Here is a 23,726-nt window from a genome sequence, read left to right on the forward strand (position 1 = left end):
ACTCAATATTTATTTGGTAAACAAGTGAATAAATTATGAATCTCAACTAATAGAGGTGGGGAGTATGTATGTGTTTTGGAGGATGGAGTGGGCATAAAGACCTAGGCTGAAAATGTTGAAAATGTATAGGAGCAAAAGATAAATTTAATTTGTCTAGAAAACAATATTCTTTGAAAGTGACTATTCTCAGGAGGTAACAGAAGAAAGACGGTCTGTGCCTACATTAAAAGAGCCTGGCAATTGGATTTTATTGTATTTATTACATTCAGTAGATACTATAATTTGAGGTAAATTCAAGTAATTGATTTTAGTAGAGGAAATAACCTTTGTTTATTTGAATTTTAAGAAGAATACTTTTATCAATCTCTTTTTCATTACATATATATTTTAATTTCTCATTTTAAAAAAATTAATCCCTCTGCATAGTTTCTATCAGAAAAAAATTAATCCCTCTGCATAGTTTCTATCAGAGCAGCTGAGGAGCTAAGGAGTCACAGTTAAAACTGTCCTGGTCCCCTACACAATTGTATTCATGGTCAAAGGCTCATTTTCATTGTCCTAATCCTCCAAACTTCCCATAGTGCAGTAGTCATAAGCAGGAAGTATATTACTCGCCACTCTCTCAGGTGTATTTCCAAAAAATAGAGAGATTGATTGTGTCTTCAATCACAGGGCTATCTTTTGTGGAACATAGAATAAGTCATTTAAAGCCATATATTTTGAAATAAATGGTGCTAAGAAAAATAAACCATCAATTTCTGTTGTTCACTTATTGCATGAAGAATTATTGTTGGTTGTTTATAATTTTATCAGGTGTTGAACAATTTTGAAGCAAGTAATGCTGCTTAAGAGCTCCCCCACCAAAACCAGGAAATATTTCTATTATAGATATTATTACAACGTTAACATTTTTTAAAACTAGATACTTATATAACAATTTAAGTGAAATTGAGCACATAAACAGATTTTTCTTATAGGTTCCAAATGCCTTGTGGATTTCTTTCTAGTACATAAATATATTACATTTGTATATAAAGAAAATACGTAATATATTTATTTTATCTTTGAGCATATTCTGTGAGATAGAGGACATAAAATATCTATATTGTACGGATGAAAACAATGCAATTAAAAGAGATTAAACCAATTTACTAATGTCATATTGTAGTACAGAAATTACAGCAAGAAGGCTCAGCACTTGGTAATAAGATATGGTAACATTGGATGGGATATCTGACACCAAGACAAAAGCTAATAGAATTTCGTTCAAGAGGCTACATAGAATAGCATTCATTGCCTTGGTTAATTTATATAGTGGAGAATCTGGCCTTCAACTTGTAGGCTCAGAAGTCTGATTTTTTTTTTTTTTTTTTTCCCTGTCAGCTAACACTTGAGCTATTTCAGAGTTGAATTAAGATTTCCCAAGTTCAAGAGGCTAATATTTAAAGCCTGAATATAAGATTATTAATTTACAATGAGAAATAATTATCACAGGGACCTGTATACTTTGAGTTCATTGGATTTTATTTTTTCCCCATGGACAAATGAATTTAAAAAAATCAAATAGTAGTTAGAAAGTTGTTTAGTGAGCATGAGGTCAAGCGGTGTTAGAGTGATCAAATGTTCAGTGGCGTTAGGCTGAGATAACCTGATATAGCCATCTTGCTGTACAAAAGTTCACACCTGTAGACTGGAATTCTTAAATGCTGTTTGCCACAACCCCCAGCATAGCTTTCTATATTAAGTATGTTTTTTCTACAGAGACCAGAATTCCCAAAGGCTGATGGCACGTTGGCCCTTTCACTTGGACTGTACTTGAATGGGCACTGCCACTATTTCCCTCTGAGGCTTTCCTGTGCTTTAACATTCTTTTCTTAGATATGTTAATACATTCATTCAAGGTGCCTTTAAGTCCTATTTGCCTGGGACTCCTGTCTCCTTAAAGTAATTTTATTTACCTACTTATATTCTGATCTGTTCTGTGCATTTTATTTCTTTCTTGTCCTTGACCATAGCCCTTAACTACTTACAGAGCCAACTAAGTAACTGAGCCAAAACTTTGACACTAGGGCTTCTGCTTGACTTGTTATGCTAAAATAATTGCAATAATGGATATGCCTTAGCCTGTGTCTGTGCTTAGCCTTTTCTACAGTTCCAAAATAGTGTCCCAAATTGTAGCCAAGGAAAAGTATCTGCCCTTCTTTCAAATTTCTCGGATCCTATATAGGGATGGCCGGTTTGCTCACTGGCTGAGCATGGTGCTGACAAATTTCTGTTTGATTCTAAAGTCTAGAACCGAGTTGATATGCCATAAATGATACAGTTGTCTTGGATGTCATTTGAAGTTCAGCCCCTTAAGCATTTCATACCCCTAAATTTCTGATTCACTTAAGAGCTCAGGAATCAAGTTAGGTCACACCCATAGGAATCTATTTTTGCTGTTGTTTTTCTCTTTTCGTAGCACTTGCCATAAAACACATTCAAGTCACTAGAATATGTGGGAGGAACTGTGATTTACTTTTAAGGCTTTTTTTAAAACAGTGTCTAGAGAGTAGACTTAATAAGAATAATGAAAATATAATGGTTTACAGACATCTTAATCAGACTAGATTTTTAAATTAAAATTTTTAATCATGGCAATATAAGGGAAATTTCTCCTTCCCAAGAAGGCCAAAAGTTCTGTAGTGTTTGCTCATAAGTGGCGTTGGGTATGCAAGTCATAGGTCTCAGTGCCATGGGAGAAATTGAGGGGCATGTCCAACAGTTACTTTTTATAGAATTATGTTAAAAGGAGACTTCTGTCAGTCTTTCAATAATGAGATTAAGTGGTATAAGTAACCAGAAGCTAAAACTGTCATTCTTATTTTTTCATTTTTTCTTTCTAAAGGAACAAGATAAAAAAGTAGAAAACTCAAATAAAAAAGAAATACAGGAAAAGGAAGCAATCATTGAAGAATTAAACATAAAAATAATAGAAGAAGAAAAAAACATTCTTGAGCTAAAGAATAAAATAACAGCTGCTGATAAATTACTAGGAGAATTACAAGAACACATTGTACAAAAGAATCAAGAGATAAAAAATATGAAATTGGAGCTGACTAATTCTAAGCAAAAAGAAAGACAGTGTTCTGAGGAAATAAAACAGTTAATGGGGACAGTGGAAGAACTTCAGAAGAGAAATCATAAAGGTAGCCAATTTGAAACTGATACAGTACAAAGAATGGAACAGGAAGCACAAAGAAAGTTAGAACAACTCCGGGCAGAGCTGGATGAGATGTATGGGCAGCAGATAGTGCAGATGAAGCAAGAATTAATAAAACAACATACGTCACAGATAGAGGAACTTAAAACACGACATAAGGGAGAAATGGAGAATACTTTAAGATCATATCCAAATATTACAGTTAATGAAGATCAGATAAAGCTCATGAATGTGGCAATAAATGAACTGAATATAAAATTACAAGATAGTAACTGTCAAAAGGAAAAACTCAAGGAAGAACTAGGAGTAATTTCAGGAGAAAAGTCTGCTCTACAGAGACAGCTTGAAGACCTTTTTGAAGAATTGAGCTTTTCAAGAGACCAGATTCAGAGAGCTAGACAGACAATAGCTGAACAAGAAAGTCAACTAAATGAAGCACGTAAGTCCCTTAGTACAGTGGAAGATTTGAAAGCTGAGATTGTTTCTGCATCTGAATCCAGGAAGGAACTAGAATTAAAACATGAAGCAGAAGTTACAAATTACAAGATAAAACTTGAAATGTTAGAAAGAGAAAAGAATGCCGTGTTAGACAGAATGGCTGAATCACAAGAAGCAGAATTAGAGAGGCTGAGAACACAGCTTCTGTTTAGTCATGAAGAGGAACTTTCCAAACTGAAGGAAGATTTAGAAATTGAACATCGAATAAATATTGAGAAACTTAAAGATAACTTAGGCATTCACTATAAACAGCAGATAGATGGCTTACGGAATGAAATGAGTCAAAAGATAGAAACCGTGCAGTTTGAAAAGGACAATTTAATAACTAAGCAGAATCAGTTAATTTTGGAAATTTCAAAGCTGAAAGATTTACAGCAGTCCCTTGTGAATTCAAAATCAGAAGAAATGACTCTCCAAATCAATGAACTTCAAAAAGAAATTGAAATACTCAGACAAGAAGAAAAAGAAAAGGGTACACTTGAACAAGAAGTTCAAGAACTACAACTTAAAACTGAATTATTGGAGAAACAAATGAAGGAAAAAGAAGATGGCCTTCAAGAAAAATTTGCACAACTTGAAGCAGAAAATAACATTCTTAGAGATGAAAAGAAAGCCCTTGAAGACATGTTGAAAATATATAATCCTGTTAACCAAGAGGAAAAGTTGATTTTCATAGAGTCCATTATGTCCAGGTCCAAAGACTGTAGCTTGCAAAAAGAAATAGAGTTACTTACAGAGGAAAATGAGGATCTCAAACAGCAGTGTATTCAGCTAAATGAAGAGATTGAAAAGCAAAGGAATACTTTTTCATTTGCTGAAAAAAACTTTGAAGTTAACTATCAAGAGTTACAGGAGGAGTATGCTTGCCTTCTCAAGGTAAAAGATGATTTGGAAGATAGTAAAAATAAGCAAGAATTAGAGTATAAAAGTAAGCTTAAAGCACTTAATGAAGAGCTTCATTTACAAAGAATAAATCCAGCTATAGTGAAAATGAAAAGTTCCGTCTTTGATGATGACAAAACTTTTATAGCAGAACCGTGGGAAAGTGGTGAGGTTGTTGAGAAAGATACAACAGAACTCATGGAAAAACTTGAGGTAACCAAGCGAGAAAAATTAGAACTATCAGAGAGACTGTCTGATCTTTCTAAACAATTAAAACAGAAACATGATGAGATTAGTTTTCTAAGTGAAGAAGTTAAATCTTTAAAGCAAGATAAAGAGCAAGTTTTATTGAGATGTAGAGAGCTAGAAATAATAATTAACAATAATAGCTCAGAAAATGTAAATGTGTGTGACATTCAGTTAAGCTCTTTAAAAGATAGAGTTGTGACTATGACAAACAGGAATTCTGGAGAATCAGTTTCTAAAATAAATAAAGGTTTTGGTGAAGAATCAAAAATAGTGGTGGAAGATAAAATTCCTTTTGAAAACGTTAGTATTAGAAAAGAAAGCAAGCAAGAACAGTTGATTTTGGATCACTTGCCATCAGTAACAAACGAGTCATCGCTTGGGACAACTGAACCCAGTGAAAATTATAAACTTCATCAGGAACTCAGTGTACTTAAATCAGAACAGGTATGTTTACTTATTTATATATGGTAAAGCATGGTGAAAATGTACATTTTATACTAAAAAAAGTTTTCCTTCATATAGCATTCACATCCTTACAAGAGAATGAAAGTGAGTCCTCTAATATAGTTCTCATTTGGGCCTATCATTTATATTAACTATTTTTCTTAAACATTGTTACCTTTTTTTCAGTTAATCTGTGTTGTGTATTCTGCTAAAGAAATAACGCATACTAATGGTTTTACATTTTCTTTGGAAAGACAAGAGTTTAAATAACTTTGTTGAGAATCTCAGCTTTAGAAAAGTTGTGAATTTTTTTCTCTAGTATTTTGTTGCAATCCCAAAATTGATTTTAGAGTTTTCATTTTATACTGGTGTTTTCAAGGTTTCACAACTGAAAATGAACTCTTAAGTTTTTTTTACTACTCTATATAGTTGTTCAGTAGTTATGAAATTGTATTTCTCTGGGGGAGATAAAACTTGATTTAAGTCCTAGAATTTTCTAAGTCTTGTTATACATGAAGGGGAAAAAACAGTATTAACTCTAAATACAGTTAAAGAATTAAAGAATGCATATAATGAGTAATAATAGATCACTTCTGACAATTTATATTTGCCAGGTACTGATATTAGAAATAACAGGAAAATTATACTGGGTATCTATCTACAGTATAATGATACTAACTAAAGTTTGATGTGTTTCTTCATTTATGTAACAAATATTTATTGAATCTCTTGCAAAGTATAAGAGTATAGTGGCAAACGAGAGAAAAGGCTCCTTCTCAATGATCATATATTCTAGTGAGGGAGACATGCAATAAACAAAGAAACAAGTAAGGTATTGGAAATAGTGATAAATTCTATGAAGAAGTAAAACAGGATTATGTGATAGAGACTAATGAGAGATGATGGTGGTGGCAAAATTAAATATGGTGGTCAGGAAAGGTCTCTTGGAGGAATTGACATTTGAACTGACGTCTCATTGACAGAGAGGAGCCTGTCATGTGGAAATTAGAATAATTGTAAAGACATGAGTGTTAACAATTTATTCTATGTTCTCAAATAGCTAGAAGAGAGGAGATCAAATGTTCTCATCACAAAGAAATGATAAAGTTTTGTGATGGTGAATGTGCTGATTACCCTGATTTGATCAGCACACATTGTATAATACATGTATTGAAATGTAACTCTGTACCCCATAAATATGTACAATCTATGTGTCTCAATTAAAAAATAAATACATTTCTTTAAAAAATTAAAGAAAAAGTTGTGGGTGAGTTTGAGGAACAGAATGAAGGCCTGTGTTGTTGAGTTTGAGAGAGAGGGAGAGAGGAAGAAGAGTTTGAAGAAGGAAGGGACCAGTCTTGGGGAGTCTTACAGACTTTCTAAGAAGTTTAAAATGTATTCTTAGTAGGAAAGCCATTTGAAAGTTTTCTCTTTTTATTTCTAATGATTTATATTCATATTTATGATATTATATCAAATGTAGAGATATTTTACATAATTAACCTAGAGTCAAGAAATTCAGTTTTCTATATTAGTCCGTTTCTGTTGCTTATACCAAAATACTTGAAACTGGGTGATTTATAAAGAAAAATGAAATTTATTTCTTACAGTTTCTGAGGCTGGGAAGTCCAAAGTCTATCTGGTGGTAGGAATAGTGACCCAGGGGTCTCACATTGCAAGATGGTGGAAGCAGAGAGAGCAAGAGAAAAACAGACTCTCCTATTCTTTTAAAGCCCTCAGAACCACGCCCCTAACCACCATTTTTAATCCATTCATTACTGCACGGTCCTACAATCCAATCACCTCTTCAAGGCTCCACCTTTCAATTAACATAATAGGATTTCCCATCCTCTTAACAGTCACTGTGGGGATAAAGTTTCTAGTACATAAAACTCAGGGGACACAATTCAAGTTTCAGTGAGTTGTGGGGGGACATAATTCAATCCACTACATTCTGCTCTTGGCCCCCCAAAACTCATGTCCTTTTCATAAGCAATGAAACAAGTTAAGACAGTGAAATAAGATGGAATATATACATTCATTTCATTTCATCCCCCAAGTCTTAACTTGTTTCAACTCAAAAGTCCAAAGTTTAAATTCCCATCTGTGAAGTCCAAACAAGTTATCCACTTCCAAGATACAGTGGTGGGACAAGCATAGGGTAAATGTTCCCATTCAGAAGGGAAAAATAGGCCAAAAGAAAGGGGTAACAGGTCCCAAACAAGTCTAAATACCAGCAGGGCAGGCATTAAATCTCAAAGCTGATAGGCGAATCATGTACGTTGATTACATGTTCGACCTCCTCTGCACACTGATGTGGGGTTAAATCCCCAAGTCCTTGGGCAGCTCCAGTCCTATGGCTTTCCTGGTCTCAGGCCATACTTCAGCTCGCCCAGGCTGGTGTTCCACTCTGGTAGCTCCACATATCTGAGGTCTCCACGGCAGTCCCAGTTTTACAGCCTTGCTAGGCATGGCACTGATGGGATTTCTCTGCTGCAACTCTGACCCCACGTTTCTGCTCGGCATTGCTATAGTGAGGACTGTGCAGTGAATCCGCCCTTGTGACAGATCTCTTCCTGGGCCGCCAGACTTTTCTGTACATCCTTTGAAATTGAGGTAGAGGCTCCCAAGCCTTCATAGCTCTAGGATTCTGGGAGCTTGCAGACCTAACACCACGTGGACACCGCCAAGGATTTCAGCTTGTATCTTCTAAAGCTGTACTTCTAGCCATACTTGGGGGCAATTTAGCAACAGCTGGAACAGCCAAAGCAGCTTAGGTGCTGGTGCTGGAAGCAGCTTCCCGAGGTGGCCCTGGGCAGCAAGCCCATGGAGGGCGCCTCAGGTCTGTTCCCCAAAACCATTCTGTCTCCCTCCACCTTTGGTCCTGAAATGGAAGGGTTGGCCCCAGAAGCTTCTGCAATGCCTTCAGAGCCTTTTCCCCCTTCTCTTGATAATCCTGTTCCTTTGCGTATCTTCTTAGTACCATTGAATTTTTGTTCCAAAAATGTTCTCTGCTTCTCTACCACATGGCCAGGCTGCACATTTTCCAAATCTTTACACCCTGCTTCCCTTTTAAATTCTGGCTTTATGTCATGCCTTTGCCACCATAACTCAGCACAGGCTGTTACAAGTAGCCATGCAGCTTCCTTAATGCTTTCCTGCTTAGAAATTTCTTTTGCCAAATATTTTGGTTCACAACTCCTAAGTTCCAATTTCCACAAAGTCCTAGGGCATGGACAGAATGCGGCCAAATTCCTTGCCAGTTTTGCCCCAGTTTCTAATAAATTCATTCTTATTTCTATCTGAGACCTCCTTAGAATGTTCTTTACAGTCCATATTTCTATCAGCATTCTGCTCACCACCATTTAATCAGTCTCTAAGACATTCCAAACTTTTCCTCATCTTTTTGTTTTCTGAGTCCTCCAAACTCCTGCAACCTTTGCCTAACACCCAGTTCCAAAGCTGCTTCCACATTTTCAAGTATTTGTTCTAAGCAGTACCCCACTTCTCTGGTACTAATTTTCTGTATTAGTCCGTGTCTACTGCTTATAACAAAATACTTGAAACTGGGTGATTTATAAAGAAAATGAAGTTTATTTGGTTTACAACTCTAGGATAGCTGCATCTGGCATGGGCCTCAGGCTGCTTCTACTCATCATGGTAGAAAGCAGCAAGCAGCCAGTGGGTAAAAGCAGATTACGTTGTGAGAGGAAGCAAGAGAGAGGGAGAGGTGGTGCCACAGTCTTTTAAACAACCAGCTCTCGTGGGAACTAAGAGCGAGAACTCACTACCCCTCCCCCCCTCAGGGAAAGCATTAATCCATTTATGAGGGATCTGCCCCCATGACTCAAAACAGCTTCCAAACTGCCACATTGGGGGTCAGATTTCCACATGAGTTCTGGGAGGACAATACATCCAAACTCCATCATTCCACCCCTAGCCTCCCCAAACTCATGTCACTCTCACATACTAAATACAGTCATTCCATCCCAACAGTTCCAAGTCTTAGCTTGTTCCAGCACTAACTTAAAAGGCTCTTAAATATCTGGATTTGTTTTCAAAGCAATAATTACTCCTAAGAATGCCAGATATTATTTAAATTTTTAAAAAAAGCATTATTGGGAGAGGACATGAATTTGAAGCTCAGTTGTCAAGTGTTCAAATTTTCTTCGTAAGAATTTTATTTTCTCTACTAAAGAAATTTTCAATGGCATTCAGATACTCACTCCTTGACATTTAGTACATAAAGTAAAGGGAAGCAAGCCAGTAAACTATCCCTGCCCAACCCTCCACCCCCATTGGTGGGGAGGGGAGTGAGGTAGGTGTATGTATGGAGGGGAGCTCACAGAAGAAACTGAGCATTGACTTACACAATAGTAACACCTAAGAGCAGCCTAAATATGCTTGATATAATGCAGAGGCTTCAAAAAATACTTCTGTCATTACTAAGCTTAGTAATTAGAACAGATATCTCTCTGAAACCAAAGTAAATGTGGCTGTTAAGAGGTTTGTTTTTTAAAATATCGAAAAGGAAACTAATGAATAATTTTGAAGTATAGTTCCACATATTTTAATACACTTAGAAAGTTTCGGCAGAAGAAAAAAAATAAAAACATCAGACTAGTCTGTCAGTGTTGGGATGCAAGGAAGGAGGGAGGAGTGTCAGGGAGTGGCAGGAATATTTCAGATACCTATTATTTATTGATGCTGGGAGAGGCCATAGATTGAAGTGTGTGTGTTTAAAATTGAAGGTAATTATTAGAATTGAAAGAGATACTGGAGTTTAGTAACTGTAAGAGGAACCACTAGAATATCAGCTCTTTGAGAACAGGGACCCTGTCTGCTGTGTTGCTAGTGCCTAGAATAATGCCTGATGCATTTTTTGAATGAATTAATGAATTAGTAAAAGATGGAATAAACAAAGCCTATTTACCAAGAACCAACAGTGAAGCAGGATAGGCTGTTTATATTAGAGTCAGATCTGAGTAGCTTTTGTCAATTGCTGTTCAGCATTGTTCTGTGGTTCTAACCATTGCAAAGACAAAAAATATGGTATAAATAAAGAGAAAGATAGTTAATTGTCATAATTAAAAGGTACAGTTAAATAAGAAATGAGAAAATCTAAGCAAATGAACTGAAAAGCTTTAATGTAAAATAAATATGAATAAGTGTACCTAAAAAATGTGTAAGACCAATATAAATGAAACTGGTATTTTAATGAAGAACTTGAGACTTGAATAAATGAAAAGTCTCATTTATGAATGGGAAACTTTTAATATTGTAAAACACTGGGTTATCTGTAGATTAATCCACAGGCCTCGTGTTGTTCCAATCCAACTCAATGAAAAGTTACTGAAATTCAATTTAATTGTTGTACAGTTCATTTGGAAGAATAAATGCACAAGAATATTTTTGGAAAATGCAGAATGCATGTAGTAGCATATGGATGATCATTTTTAACCTTAAATACACCAATTTTACAAACAAGAACTACTGGAAATGAGTTAAGCTATTAATTCAAGAAGCTGGAAAATCAGAGTACATACACTCAAAGAAAGCAGAAGGAAGAAAATAATAAAGAGCAAACTTGAAATAACCAAAAGAGGAGAGTTTTTAAAGCATATTGAAAGTTTATTATGTGAAAAGATAATTAGTTATTAGACAAACTTCTGAGAATATGATCAGAGGGGAGAGAAGTATATATAAACAAAATGAAAATAAGGATCTAAGTACAGTTATCACAGAGATTTTAATCATAAAAGAATACTATAACCTCTGCTAATAAATTTGGAAATACAGATAAACTAGATGGTCTTCTGGAAAAATATAAATTACCAAAATTAAATAGAAATGCAAATCCTGAATAAACCAGTAACTGTTAATGAATTTGAAATAGTAGTTAGGAGTTTTCTATCCCCACTCTCCTCCAACCAAAAATACTGTACTGAGACCATTTACAAGTGGGTCTTACCAAGTCTCAAAAAGACAAATATGTAATCACTTACTAAAATAGGATTAAAGAAAGAGAGGGAGGGGAAGGAAGGAAAAAAGAAAGGAAAGACAGAAGGAAGAAAAACTACCCAGTTTATTTTATGAGGCTGGTGTAATACTGATTACAAAGATCTGAAAAGATGGCACAAGAAAATAAAATTATAGCCTAATATAAAGTATTAGCAAATTATCCCAAGCGTGGAAGAGTAGTTAGCATCTGAAAAATCTGTTAATTTAATCTCCACGTTCATACATAGCAGGAGAAAACCCAAATGATCATTTTGATGCTTGCTGGAAAAGAATTCAGAAAAAAATGTAACAACTCATTTATAATTTTAAAACTTAAGGAAATCAGGAATAGAAGGGGAATTTTCTTAACCATGATGATTTCATCAAAACATTTAGCAAGTAACATTTCCAATGGTGAAATTTAGAAGCATTTTCATTAAAAATCAAGTATAAGACTAGGATACCAACTACCAACTTTTAAAATTTCAGCATTGTTTTGTAGTTCCTAGCCAATGAAATATGACAAGAACAAGAGATGAGATAAAGAATATGGACAGAAGAGATAAAACTTTAAATCTACACAAGATGTTTTGAACTTTTGTTAAGAAAATTACAAAACATCAGAGGACATAAAGACCTGACTGTAAATATACCATATTCACAGTGGAAAGATGTAATATAAAGAAAAATGTCAGTTTTCTTCAAATTAATCTCTATATTTGACATAGTTCTAATCAACATTCCAAGAAGGTTTTTGGATCTTCAAATACTGATTCTAAAATTGATGTAGAAGAGTAAATATCCAAGAATAGCCAAGACAATCCTAGAAAATTTATTCTATCTGATATCAAGACTTAATTACAAAATCATAATAGACAATATGGTTTGATGCTGGGATGGACAAATTGATCAGTGGAATATAATGAAAAGCCCAGAAACACATCCAGATCCTTGTGAAATTTTAGTATGTCATAAGGAGGCCCTACAAATCAACATATATTTAATAATACTAATGAGCCTCTGCTACTTTTCAGGCACTGTTCTAGGCACCAGTGATATAACAATGAGTAAAAATAGGCAATAAAGAATAAGCCATATTTTGGAACGGTTAGACGGATATTAGATAAAACAGACAAATAAATGTATAATGTATCAGTTGGTAATTAGTGCTATGGAGAAAATTAAAAATTAAAGTATGGTAAGAGGACAGAGATCTGCCAGAGATGGGTGTGGATACTTTTTTATATAGGGTTGGTGATGGAAGACCACTCTGGTTAAGTGATACTTGAGCAGAGAATTGAATGAAATGAAAGAACAAGCCAAATTAGCAGGACAAGTTTATAGTACTCAATACTTGCTTTGGGACAATTTGCTTTTGGTATTGGGGGTGGGGAGTTAGGGAATTAGATTCATACCCGTTAGGAAAAAATAACTCCAGGTTGGTTAAGGACATATACATAAAAAAATAGGCTCTTAGAATAGGGAAGGACTTTTAATGAACACCAAAAAAGAAAAAGAAAAACACAGGAAAGGATTAATAAATTTGATTATTTCTGTTTTACAAATAATGTCATAAAACATTTAATGACTGGGACTAGATATTTGCCACATATATTACAAACAAAGGTTTGTCAAGAAGTTGTAAAGAATACTTAATGTAAGAAGAGGTCCAAAAAAATTAAAATGGGCAAAGGAAATGAATAGACATGTGTTTCAAATGGAAAAACAAAATGGCCAATAAACATGAAAAGATGCTTTCAGCCTTACAAATTGATACAACAGTAAAATAGCATTTTATACCTGTCAGGTTGGCAAAATAAGTCTGATAAAAAGTGTGGTCAGGATGTGGGGATATGATTATTCAAAAACACTGCTGATGGCAGTATAAATTAGTACAGTTATATAAAAATAATTTGGTAAAATCTAATACAGTTAAAAATGTGCCTTATCTGTGATCCAGCAATTATATTGCTAGGTGGTTCTCAGAGTGTGGTCCCTGACCAGCAGTATCAGCACCTCTTGCAAGCAGATTAGAATTCAAATTTTGAAGCCCTACCCCAAGCTCTAGGGGTGGGGCCTACAACCTGTTTTAATAGGTACTCCAGGTCGTTCTGATGCCTGCTAAAGTTTGAGAGCCACTATACTAGGGAAACGTTAGCACTTTGACCAGGGGGATATGTATAAGAATTTACTGCAGCATTTAAAAAAATATCCAATAATTAGAAATAATCCAGTTGATCTCCAGAAAAGGAAATGTACAAATTGTGGTATATTCATATATACCATACCACAGTTAAAATCAATCTGTATCTACGTGGATAGGTCTCAGAGGCATATTGAATGAGAAAAAGTAGTCTGCAAGATAAGTACCATTTTTATACCATTTCTGTAAATTGTTAAAAATATAAAATATAAAGCATTATTTACATTGAGAAGTGATAGTATAAGAAATGAATCAGACTTTTACCAGTTTATGGTTGCCTGTGGGGAAAGAGTAATGGGAACATAGTGGATTAAATTTTATCTATAATGTTTTCTTTCTAAACCAAAAAAGAGTTTTGTAGGGAGAAGGCAATGAAAAAAAGTAAGACAAAATGTTAATACAGTGTTTGTTAATTAGGGTTGTGAGTATATATGTGTTTATTACATTATTCTTTGCTTTTCTTTGCATTTAAAAGTTATTTTAAAACAAAAATCAAAGAAGAGCCATACGAGCTATACCAGATATTAAAATTTATTGTAAAATTGAGGTAGTGAATACATTGTGCTACTTTTCTTTAAAAAGACAAGTAGATCAGTGCAACAGAAAGAAGAGAAAATGATTAAATTGGACTTTCAGTTGTCTTATATGAATTTTTAAACTATAGTTTCATGTATTTCCTTCTTACAGTCAGTATATACAAAGAAATAAAAATTAAATTATTTGATGTCATTTAAAACATTTTTAATGTTTATATACATTCACTTTAAGAATGATTTAAGGCTACAAATGGAAGCCCAACGCATATGCCTCTCTCTGGTTTATTCAACTCATGTGGATCAGATTCGTGAATATATGGAAAATGAAAAAGATAAAGCTCTTTGTAGTCTTAAAGAGGAGCTTATTTTTGCTCAAGAGGAAAAGATCAAGGAACTTCAGGAAATACACCAGTTAGAGCTGCAGAATATAAAAACACAAGAAACAGGTAAATGGTTTCTGACTATGTAAGTACCATCAAGCAAATAAAGTATCTCTTAGAGTGCACTATTCCGTAATTCTGTCCTTGTCTTGAGTGACTCGTATATCCCAATCTTGGATTCATTTGTTCTTATAATCACTGGACATTCATTTATGTGTTGAAGAAAGCTAAAATCACTGAATCATTTTCCCGTAGGAAGTCACAATCCTCTGGGAAAGCTTATATAAAATAAACTGATAATTTCTGTAATAGAAGAATGAGTAGAAAGAATGGAAGGAGAAAAGACAAAAATCTAGTGCTTCTTGGGAGGATGAGTAGGGCAGGAGTAGTAGGGTTGGAATTTTAGGATAGGTTCTGGAGGCTTAAGCATTGAGGTGGAAGTGCATCCATTTTGGAGAGTTGAGAGTTCAGGGTATGTGAGAGAAAGTAGTGGGATATGAAGCCAAGAGATTGATCAGAAAAAGCTTTATGTACGCTGAATGAACCATGTTTAAGCTTTATGATGTTGGTGATAAGACCTACTGCAGGATTTTAAATAGCAGTTATAACACATTTTTACTTTAAGATGACACCATTGGAGTGAATTGGAGGAGGTGAGATTAGTCATGGGAAGACCAGTCAGGCAGCTTTGCAGGAATTCTGGTAAGCAATGAGATATTGAACTAAGTATCATTGAGGATGGAGAGAACAGTTAAATTAGAGTTAAAAAAAAAAAAAAAAAAAAGGCTGTAATTAGCAATAAAAGTGGGAGGGATTGAGAATGATCCCTAAGTTTCTAGTTTGGGTAACTAGATTGAAGGTGGTTCCAGTCACAAAGAGGATGAAGAGCAGATTTGTAGGAGAAATAATAAATTCAGTTTGGAACATTTTGAGTTAAGAGTACCTATTGACGTTAAAGAAGAAATGTCCAGTAGGTAGTTGTAAATAGAGGTCTGAAACTCAGGAGAGAGCTTTGGGCTTGTGATAAAGATTTAGAATCAACCATAGAGGTCATCAAAGGCCAAGGCCAAGAAAGAGACATCCTGGGAGACTATGTAGAGTAAGCCAGAAGACTAGGATAGTACTGTGGGTCACAACAACATTTAAGGGAACTTAAATGGAAGAAAAGCAACCTGTTTATGGACTAGTTCCAGTTAACTTTTATCTTTAATAATTATTTAGTCACTTAGTTACTAGACTTCCTGTGTTCAAGGTATCTTTAGGCATTCACTTTGGGAATCAGGTGGTTCATAAATTTTTCCAGTGGAATTGCACTGTTAAACAGATTAAATTTCAAGAGTGGCTTAAGTAAGAATACTGTACTTTTTCACTTCAGGAGTTCTTTGGGTTTTAATAAGATTTTAAGCGTATATTATTTTTATTGATATCCTCTTCAGATGGTCTGTCCAGTGTTTTTCAAACTGCAAGTTAATTAATAGGTCCATTAATGGGTGATGAAGTCAGTTTAGTGTATAATGACCAGCGTTTTTTTTGTTTGTTTTTTTTTTAAAGTAAAAAAGTGGAGTAAAACAAGAAATTGGAGTGCATAGCATGTAGAAAGGGTAAATACTGGTTTGTGAAATTTTTGTTTCAATTTTACATGGATGTACACAATAAATTATATGATGTATTTCTTATATTGGGTTGTAGTAAAAAAGAATTTGGAAGTCACTGCTTTATAACTTTTTGTAGGACAGAAATTGAAAATATTACAAATTATCTGAGACAGTTAACAATGAGCAATGGAAAAAAACTGACAGAAAAAAAAATTTTAAACTGATTTTATTGCAGGGAAGCTTCCAATTGAAACATAGATTAAATATAATAATAATAATACTTAAATATGTAAATTGAATATCTTAATGCAGTATCTGCTCTATTAGGTGATGAAACAAAGCCTTTACAGATGCTTATTGGAAAACTTCGAAAAGCAGTGTCTGAAGAATGTTCTTATTTTTCACAGGTAAGATATTAGTTAAAAAGTACTTTTAGGCAAGAAGTGCTAAATTTAAAGTTGCTACTGATTTGATGAACAGAATCATCCAACTTTGTTTTCCCCAATATCTTACTTCAGAACTGCAGTTAGTAAGTATTTCTGAGTTTTTAAGCTTAAAATGAGCATTTAAAATTTTTCTGGTAATCAGTTTGAAACAAAAGAAATTCAGGTAAGTTATCTTACCAGTAGAATAGACACTACTCGTTGATGTTGCCATGGACTTTACTTAATCTTTCTGGGTCCCTGTTTCTTCATCTGTAAATTGGATGATCATTAAGGTTTCTGAAACCAACTCTAATGTGATATAATTCCATCCTAGGGGCTGTGCTAAAAGTTTAGTAAACTCAGTTATTAATTGACAATATAGTTTAACTTTTAAGCAAATCTCAAGAAATAGAAGCAATAAACAATTTGGTTTTTAAGTCTAGAAGTTGTTGATGGTTATTTCCAGTTGTGTGAGGGGCAAAGAAAAAACTTATTTGGAGGGCTTATCAAATGATTATGGGGCATGAGTTCTAAATGTTAATAGTTGTCTGTTGCTCAGGAGAACAACCCAAACAATTTGTCAATTTTTTAACATTTTTGAGTGAGTGTATAACCTCAGAAAACTACTCTCAGATGTTATAAAAAAGTATGTGAGTGTAATCTCCTGCTTCATATAATTTCTCTAGAATTTCTAGACTTCTTTCTAATCATCATTTCTGAACTTCCATCCGTGTCCTGTGGTGGTTTTACAAGGGTAGTTGATATTACAGAGATAACATGAGAATAGGATCAAAATTGGGGGAAGTGGTAGATTAAAGTAGAAGATATATTTTATTATTAGAAGGAAGCAGAAAAAGTTACAGTTTTATGCAGTGAAGATTATCAATAGTTTCCTGGAAGAAGAATTTCGTCATACGTATAGAGAGATTTATTTCTTCTGCAGATTGATTGGTATATGGAGAAGTGTTTTCTTACTGATTTTTCTGTTCCATTTTGACTGCCTTTTGCACCTAGAAAAATAATGTTTAATGATTTTTAGAGGCAGAAATCAAAATTTTAATTCTGCTAATTTTGCTGTTATTTAATTCCTAATTTTGCTATTAACAGATTATACGCAATGTCTTTGGTGAATATTATACACCTGCTTTAAAATGTGAAGTAAATTTAGAAGAGAGAGAGAATTCTGGTGTTTACCCTTCTGAAAATCAAGAACCAGCATTACAGGATTATAGATATGAACTTCAAGGTAATAAAACTTAGCACACTATTAAACAGTATTTAATTTTCTTAAATCAATTGATGATAAACTTTTACCTTTAATCATGATATAGTCACTGCTGAGTTGAGTTTATCATCTTTAACATTTTGTCCTCTTTTCAGATTTATGAAATCTAATGCGTAATTTGCATTTTTTATTTTTATAATGCAGTCATTGTGATATGAAGATAATTGAAGCTGTCTGCAAGTTTTCTTGTCTTTTTATCTTCTCTCCCTCTTCTCCCATCTTTTTTCTCATTCTCATTCTGTCCTTTAACTGTCTATACCGCAGCTCCAAACCTTTAAAAATTATTGTATTTATTGAATAAGTTTATGTCAACAATTTATTATTTTAAAAATTAATAAGAAGGATAACACCAAGGTTAACGGTTCAAATCCCCTTACCGGCCAGCCACCAAAAAAAAAAAAAAAAAAAAAAAGGAAGAAGAAAATTGAGAAATAAGAAATATATTAAGCTGGTATTAATTTATTTTAACAAATTTCACTCTCAATTTTTTGGTGTTCTTTCACAGATAAAATGTTTCCAAGTCCTGTTCATTTGTATGGATAATGGACAATATATGTACAAATTAATGAATACCAAAAGAAATTAACATTTTAGTATGAAATTTTCAACTTACCACTGTAGCAAGTGTTTCACATTAATGAGATTTTAATTTTTGATTATAAAATATATGAGGTTTACTTATAGCAGGCAATTTTCTAAAATTATAAATAGACAAATAATATTTATTGAAAGATGAAGACATTTACTATGGAGTGAAATTATTATGATTGTTTGTTTATCATTTAGACTTTGAAGAAAACATGCAAACTCTTCTTAACAAAGTAACAGAAGAATACAACAAACTCTTGGTACTTCAGACACAATTAAGCAAGGTCTGTGAAATGGAAAATGTATTATACTGTTTGCATTTATTGTTTTATCTGCTGTTTTGTAAGCTGCTTTATTAACCAAGAATCTAAAATAAGTGAACATGAAAAGGGAGATTAGGAAAAATGACATATATTGTAGTAGAGAATTTGTATCAGTGAGCTGAAGGAATTTCTGCAAGTTAAATTATATTTAATCCTTTAGAGAGTTTTTGAAATCATGATAAAGTGAAATATATATAAGATGTCAAATTGTAAACTGTGAAACAGTTGCATTTAATTTTGCATATAACTTTTTTAAAGCAATGAGTCTGTCTCTGTTTTAGAGAAAATTAGTAATTTAGTTGGTTATTACATAGCTAATTAGTTTTACAGTGTTACATATATCAATTTTATTTTCAAGCAGTTGTTTTAAAAATGTGTTCACAGAAAACTAGGTAAGATAGTATAATGGTATAATTTATTAACTATATCAGAAAAATAGACATAAAGGATAAGTGTTGTAATTCTCATGTTGTGGAACAAAATCAAAAAGATCTCTGTGTCTGTTTATTTGGGGTGCTTTTTGATATTCAATCATATTACAATGTTTAGGCAAGTTTCAGAGATTTAAGTAGTAGGCAGTAAAAGTTATAGTGCTTATGAGGGATGTTTTAGTTGAAATTCTTCTTCCTCTTCTCCCTTCCACTCCCCCTCTCCTTCTTTTCTCCATCCCCTTCTCCCCTTTTTTCTTCCCCTTCTATCTCCTATCCTCTCCTTCCCCACCGCTCTTTCTGTACAGTTAAGCACAACTTATCCAGCCTTTCCTAAATCCTGTAAATGTGCTCCAGTACTTTATAGATAACTAAAGTAGGAGGGCAGTTGGCTAGATCACAGCCCTTCTTTAACTTTGCCTGTTATTACTTTTGTTTCTATTTCCCTTCATAGCCTATTCAGAATCATTGCATCATTTTCTCACCAGTACCTTTAGCAGTCTGTATTTCTTGTTTTTCTTCTTCCTTATTCAGCTTTCAAGGGTCCTTCTCTGCTTGTACTTGGGTTTCTGAAGGCTGCTAAGAAAATTAGATGATAATGTAGTTTGTTGACAGTACATAATCATGGTCTCTGACCTCAGCTGGACCCTCAGGGTCACCTGACATTTCCTTTATGTGATTATTAATCCTCTGATAGTCCCCTCAATACATATTCCTCAATCGTACAACTTTTTTCAAGTCACATATTCCACTTCTACTCCTCTTTTTTTTCCTCTAAGTGTCAGAGCTGGCAATTATAAATTATCTCAGTTTGCTACCTCTAGACTGTGTATTTCTTTAAATTTGCAAATACGATACCTTATTTCCATTCTGTCTCAGAAGTTACCCCTTTTTAATAACCAAGGCTATTTTATTTCCTGTGCTGTTATTAATATCCCCTTTTACCTCATCTCCAAGATTGATACTGTTTCTTCCCTCCCTTCTGTGTTTTGTCTTGTTTCTGTTTTTCTCTGTTTTTGTCCTTCTTTTCCTTTGAACATTTCTCACCTCTGTCCTATTTTGACCCTAAGTAGTCCTCTTTCAGTCTGACATCTCCTTTTGTCTGTGGTTCTCTTTCCTCTTTGTGGTCACATTCTTTGAAAGAATGGACTACAGCCAGAATTTCTCATCTCCTCGTCTCCTGCTTTCTCTTCTACCCACTGTAAACATTCTCCCAACTTACACCCCACTGAACTTGCTTTGGCAAAAGTCACCAGTGAATTCTTAATTATCACATTTCCTTTCTGCTTTCTTACCTTCCTTCCTTGTTTCTTTGTTTCTTTCTGTCTTTTTTAAATGTGTTGACTTTCTTAATGATAATACATAGTTGAAACTGTTAAATAGTACAGGAGAGCTTACAATAAAAAACAAGTAATTCACATTGGTGTTTGTGATTTTGCCTGTTTCCTTGTAGGACAGTGAGTGGGGAACAGTTGGCTTTGATGAGAGACATACCCCCTTTCCCCAGTGCCAGAATGTGGAAAGCTTTGATCTGGAACATAAACACCCACACTAGCTTTAGTTCTCTCCAGAGAGTTCTTTCCATTTCTTTTGAGAACTTTTACCAGCTACCAGACTTTTGACTGGGTTGGCCAGGAGAAAGGGCTGTGCTGTGATTAAAGGTTAATACATTTGTTTTCTGACCTACTTCTTCCTCCTGCATGTCATTGCACCTGCTCTCTCTAAACCTGGGCCTCTCTGGGGTTTTTCTAGGCAAGTGCACTGTCTCCTATAGCTATGGCTCTCTTTGTGTGTGCTGTAGGCTGCTGCTGCCTCACTTAATCAATACTCTTCCCACACCTTTTCTGTCTTTCAAAAATTGCTTGAAATCTCCTTTGGTCTCATCTCTTATTTTCGTGTTTATTATGGATTTATACCTTTTAAAGATTGTTTACTATCATTTTAATTGGGTCATGGAAACGGAGGAGGTATATGTCAGGGGTCACAAATGTAAATGCACTATGACCTTAGCTCATAACTAAATGCAGGTGAAACCTGGAGAAAGCATGCCTTATCCAAAAGGGGCTGCTCAGCTTCAGCCTCTTGTTGGCACATGTAGGAATGGGAGCCCAGTGTTGATTGTCTTTTAATTTGTCAATTTTATATAGTCTTTTTTTTTTTTTAAGAATATTGGGAAGTACTCCAAAATAAAAGGATTATTTTTTTAAGTTGGGAAACAGTTAAAAATAAACAATAAAAACTGTTTTGTCCCAAGAAGAACACTTCTGTAGCTTGAATTTAAAGTTCAAGCCTCTACTTTCCAACCTTGGGTATAAACATACACTCATCTTGAAATAGTTTTCTTTTTAATTTATTATTTCTTGACTGTACTATTTGCTGCTTTCTGAGAACATTTTCTTTCTTTAGCTTCTGTAGCTTTTTAAGCCTCCATTGTGGACTTTGCCCACCCTGTTTATAGTTACCAAGGATCTGTACTTGATCCTCTTCTTACTCTGTATGCTGCTGTCATCCACTTTCATGGCTTCCAGATCTGTTTGTCTAGGTCACTCCTTACTTCTGGGCTGCAGAGTCATATTTCTAATTGTATATCTCTACTCAAAAGTTATTTAGGTATGTCTCAATCAACATATTGAAATTTGAATTTATTAACTTCTTTCTCTTACATCAGCTTCTCCTCTCTTCTTAGTTTTGAAGAATGACATCCAATCAGAAACTTCAGGATTTTAGATAGTCCTCTCCCCTGACCCCTTACCCACTATATTGAAATACAGTCTAAAGGGAGTACAAGAGAAATGAAAGATACACACACACACACACACACACACAAACACACTTGTTCTCATTCAGTTATCCAGCCGATAATTCTTATTTGCTGATATATGCCAGATTGTTCTGTGTACTGGGAATACAGCACTATACAATATAAATGAAGTCGTGAAACTGAAGAAAGTTATAGATCAATGACATTTATAACTAATTCAAGGAATGTGATATACATATATAAAATAATTATCCAAGGCAACATTTAATTAAGTGTTCAGAAGAGAAATGTAGATACTTTTGGAATTAAGCAAACAGATTAATGTAGGCTGAAATAGTTAAGGAGAATTTCTTGGAGGAAGTAGGACTTGAATTAGACCATGAAAAATGTGTAGGTTTTGATTAAAAAGGAGGAGGAAGAATAGCATTCCAGGCGGGAGAAGTGATATGATCAAAGTCTTGGAGGTGTAAGTGTGAGGTATGGGGACATATTGCTGAGAGAGCGATGGACCCCCAGATTAGAGAGGAATAGATTGTACCCAAGTTTGAATGCCAGGCTGGAATTTTGTGGACATTAACAGGCTGATGGAAATTTGTGATCATAGTCTAGACCTAATGAAGTTGAACTTTTAGGGAGATTAATATGGTGGCAGTGGGAGGTAGGAAAGAAGAAGGGACAGCTTATAAGATATTTTAGGGAAGAATCTAAAGAATTTGGTCATCAATGTGGAGGAAAAAGGAGAAAAACAAGGTCAAATTTTTTTTTCATTCCTGTGTCAATGTAACTTGAGCCTTAGATGTCTTTATAACAGGATACAGTGTATCGGTTTGTTGGGGGTTCCCAAGAGCACTCCCAGGTTTGGTGATTTGCTGGAAGGACTCATAGAACTCAACATATAATTGTATTTAAGGCTAAGATTTTTTTACAGCAAAAGGATGCAAAGCAAAATCAGCTGTGAAAAGGTTGGAAAAGTCACATGGGGCAAAGTCTGGAGCAAAGCGGGCACAAACTTCCTCTCCCAGTGGAATCACAGGACACACTTTAATTCTTCCAGCAGTGTCTTGTGGCAATATATGCAAAGTGTTGTCTACCAAGGAAGCTCACCTGAGCCAAAGAGTCCATAGTTTTTGATGAGGTATCAATTACATAGGTCCCCTTTGCCTTAGCATGTACCAACCCCAGACTTCCAGAAGAAAAGCATGTGTTCAGCATAAAACCTAGTGTTTGCATAGTCTAGGCATAAGAAGCCACATTTACCATTTAGGCAAAATTTTATATTAGTATAGGGAACTATTTACCAGTTAAGTTCCCAGTTTCCAGCCAAGGCCCAAACTTGCAAGCAGGCCTTTCTAAAGATAGTCATTCTCCAGATTGCTGTGTTAACTCTTTTCTGCACAATGAATGAAAAATAAATTTTGCATTTTAACACAGTAAGTTAGCTACAATTGCAGAGGCATCCCAGAGTTTGGTGGGATCAGAGTAAGCACTGCAATATATCACTGCCTAACCTTTTAGTTTCATCTTCTAATTCTCATTTCAGCCATACAGAAGTACTTAAGAGTTTCCCAAAAGCAGCCTAATCTTTAACACCCCTGGCCTTTTCACGTGCTGTTCTTTCTGCCAAATACTGCCCATCTCCCTACAGTCTGCTTGGTTTGTTCCTACTTGTTCCAGTTGGTTCAGATGTTACTTCCTCTGTGTCGTCTTCTTTACCTGTCTTCCTAGACTTTGACATTTCTTTCTCTGTTCCCTTAGCATCTGTTCAAGCCTGCACTTACTGCACTTATCTTTTTCCATTATTTTAAATACTTGATTTCCCTTCTGTCTTTCTTCCATGTTCCCATAGCTCCTTGAACAACTTGCATTTGCATCACATTACTTCTGTGTGTTAAAATTATTTATTTATTCTTTTGCTTCTTTCACTGGG

At 34.5% G+C, this 23,726-nt stretch overlaps 1 protein-coding gene across 3 annotated transcripts in view; it reads left to right on the forward strand.

The window, feature by feature from the left end:
* AKAP9 (A-kinase anchoring protein 9) overlaps nt 1-23,726 on the forward strand; it is a 136,493-nt gene that overhangs the window by 36,596 nt on the left and 76,171 nt on the right. For all 3 annotated transcript variants that reach the window (XM_063100021.1, XM_063100023.1, XM_063100022.1), the window contains 5 exons: nt 2,888-5,275; nt 14,247-14,460; nt 16,317-16,396; nt 17,522-17,660; nt 18,486-18,571. In XM_063100021.1, coding sequence (XP_062956091.1) covers nt 2,888-5,275; nt 14,247-14,460; nt 16,317-16,396; nt 17,522-17,660; nt 18,486-18,571 — 2,907 coding nt within the window. The remainder of the gene's footprint in view (nt 1-2,887; nt 5,276-14,246; nt 14,461-16,316; nt 16,397-17,521; nt 17,661-18,485; nt 18,572-23,726) is intronic.

This window comes from Cynocephalus volans, chromosome 6, assembly GCF_027409185.1.
Source record: "Cynocephalus volans isolate mCynVol1 chromosome 6, mCynVol1.pri, whole genome shotgun sequence".
Taxonomy (NCBI): Eukaryota; Metazoa; Chordata; class Mammalia; order Dermoptera; family Cynocephalidae; genus Cynocephalus; species Cynocephalus volans.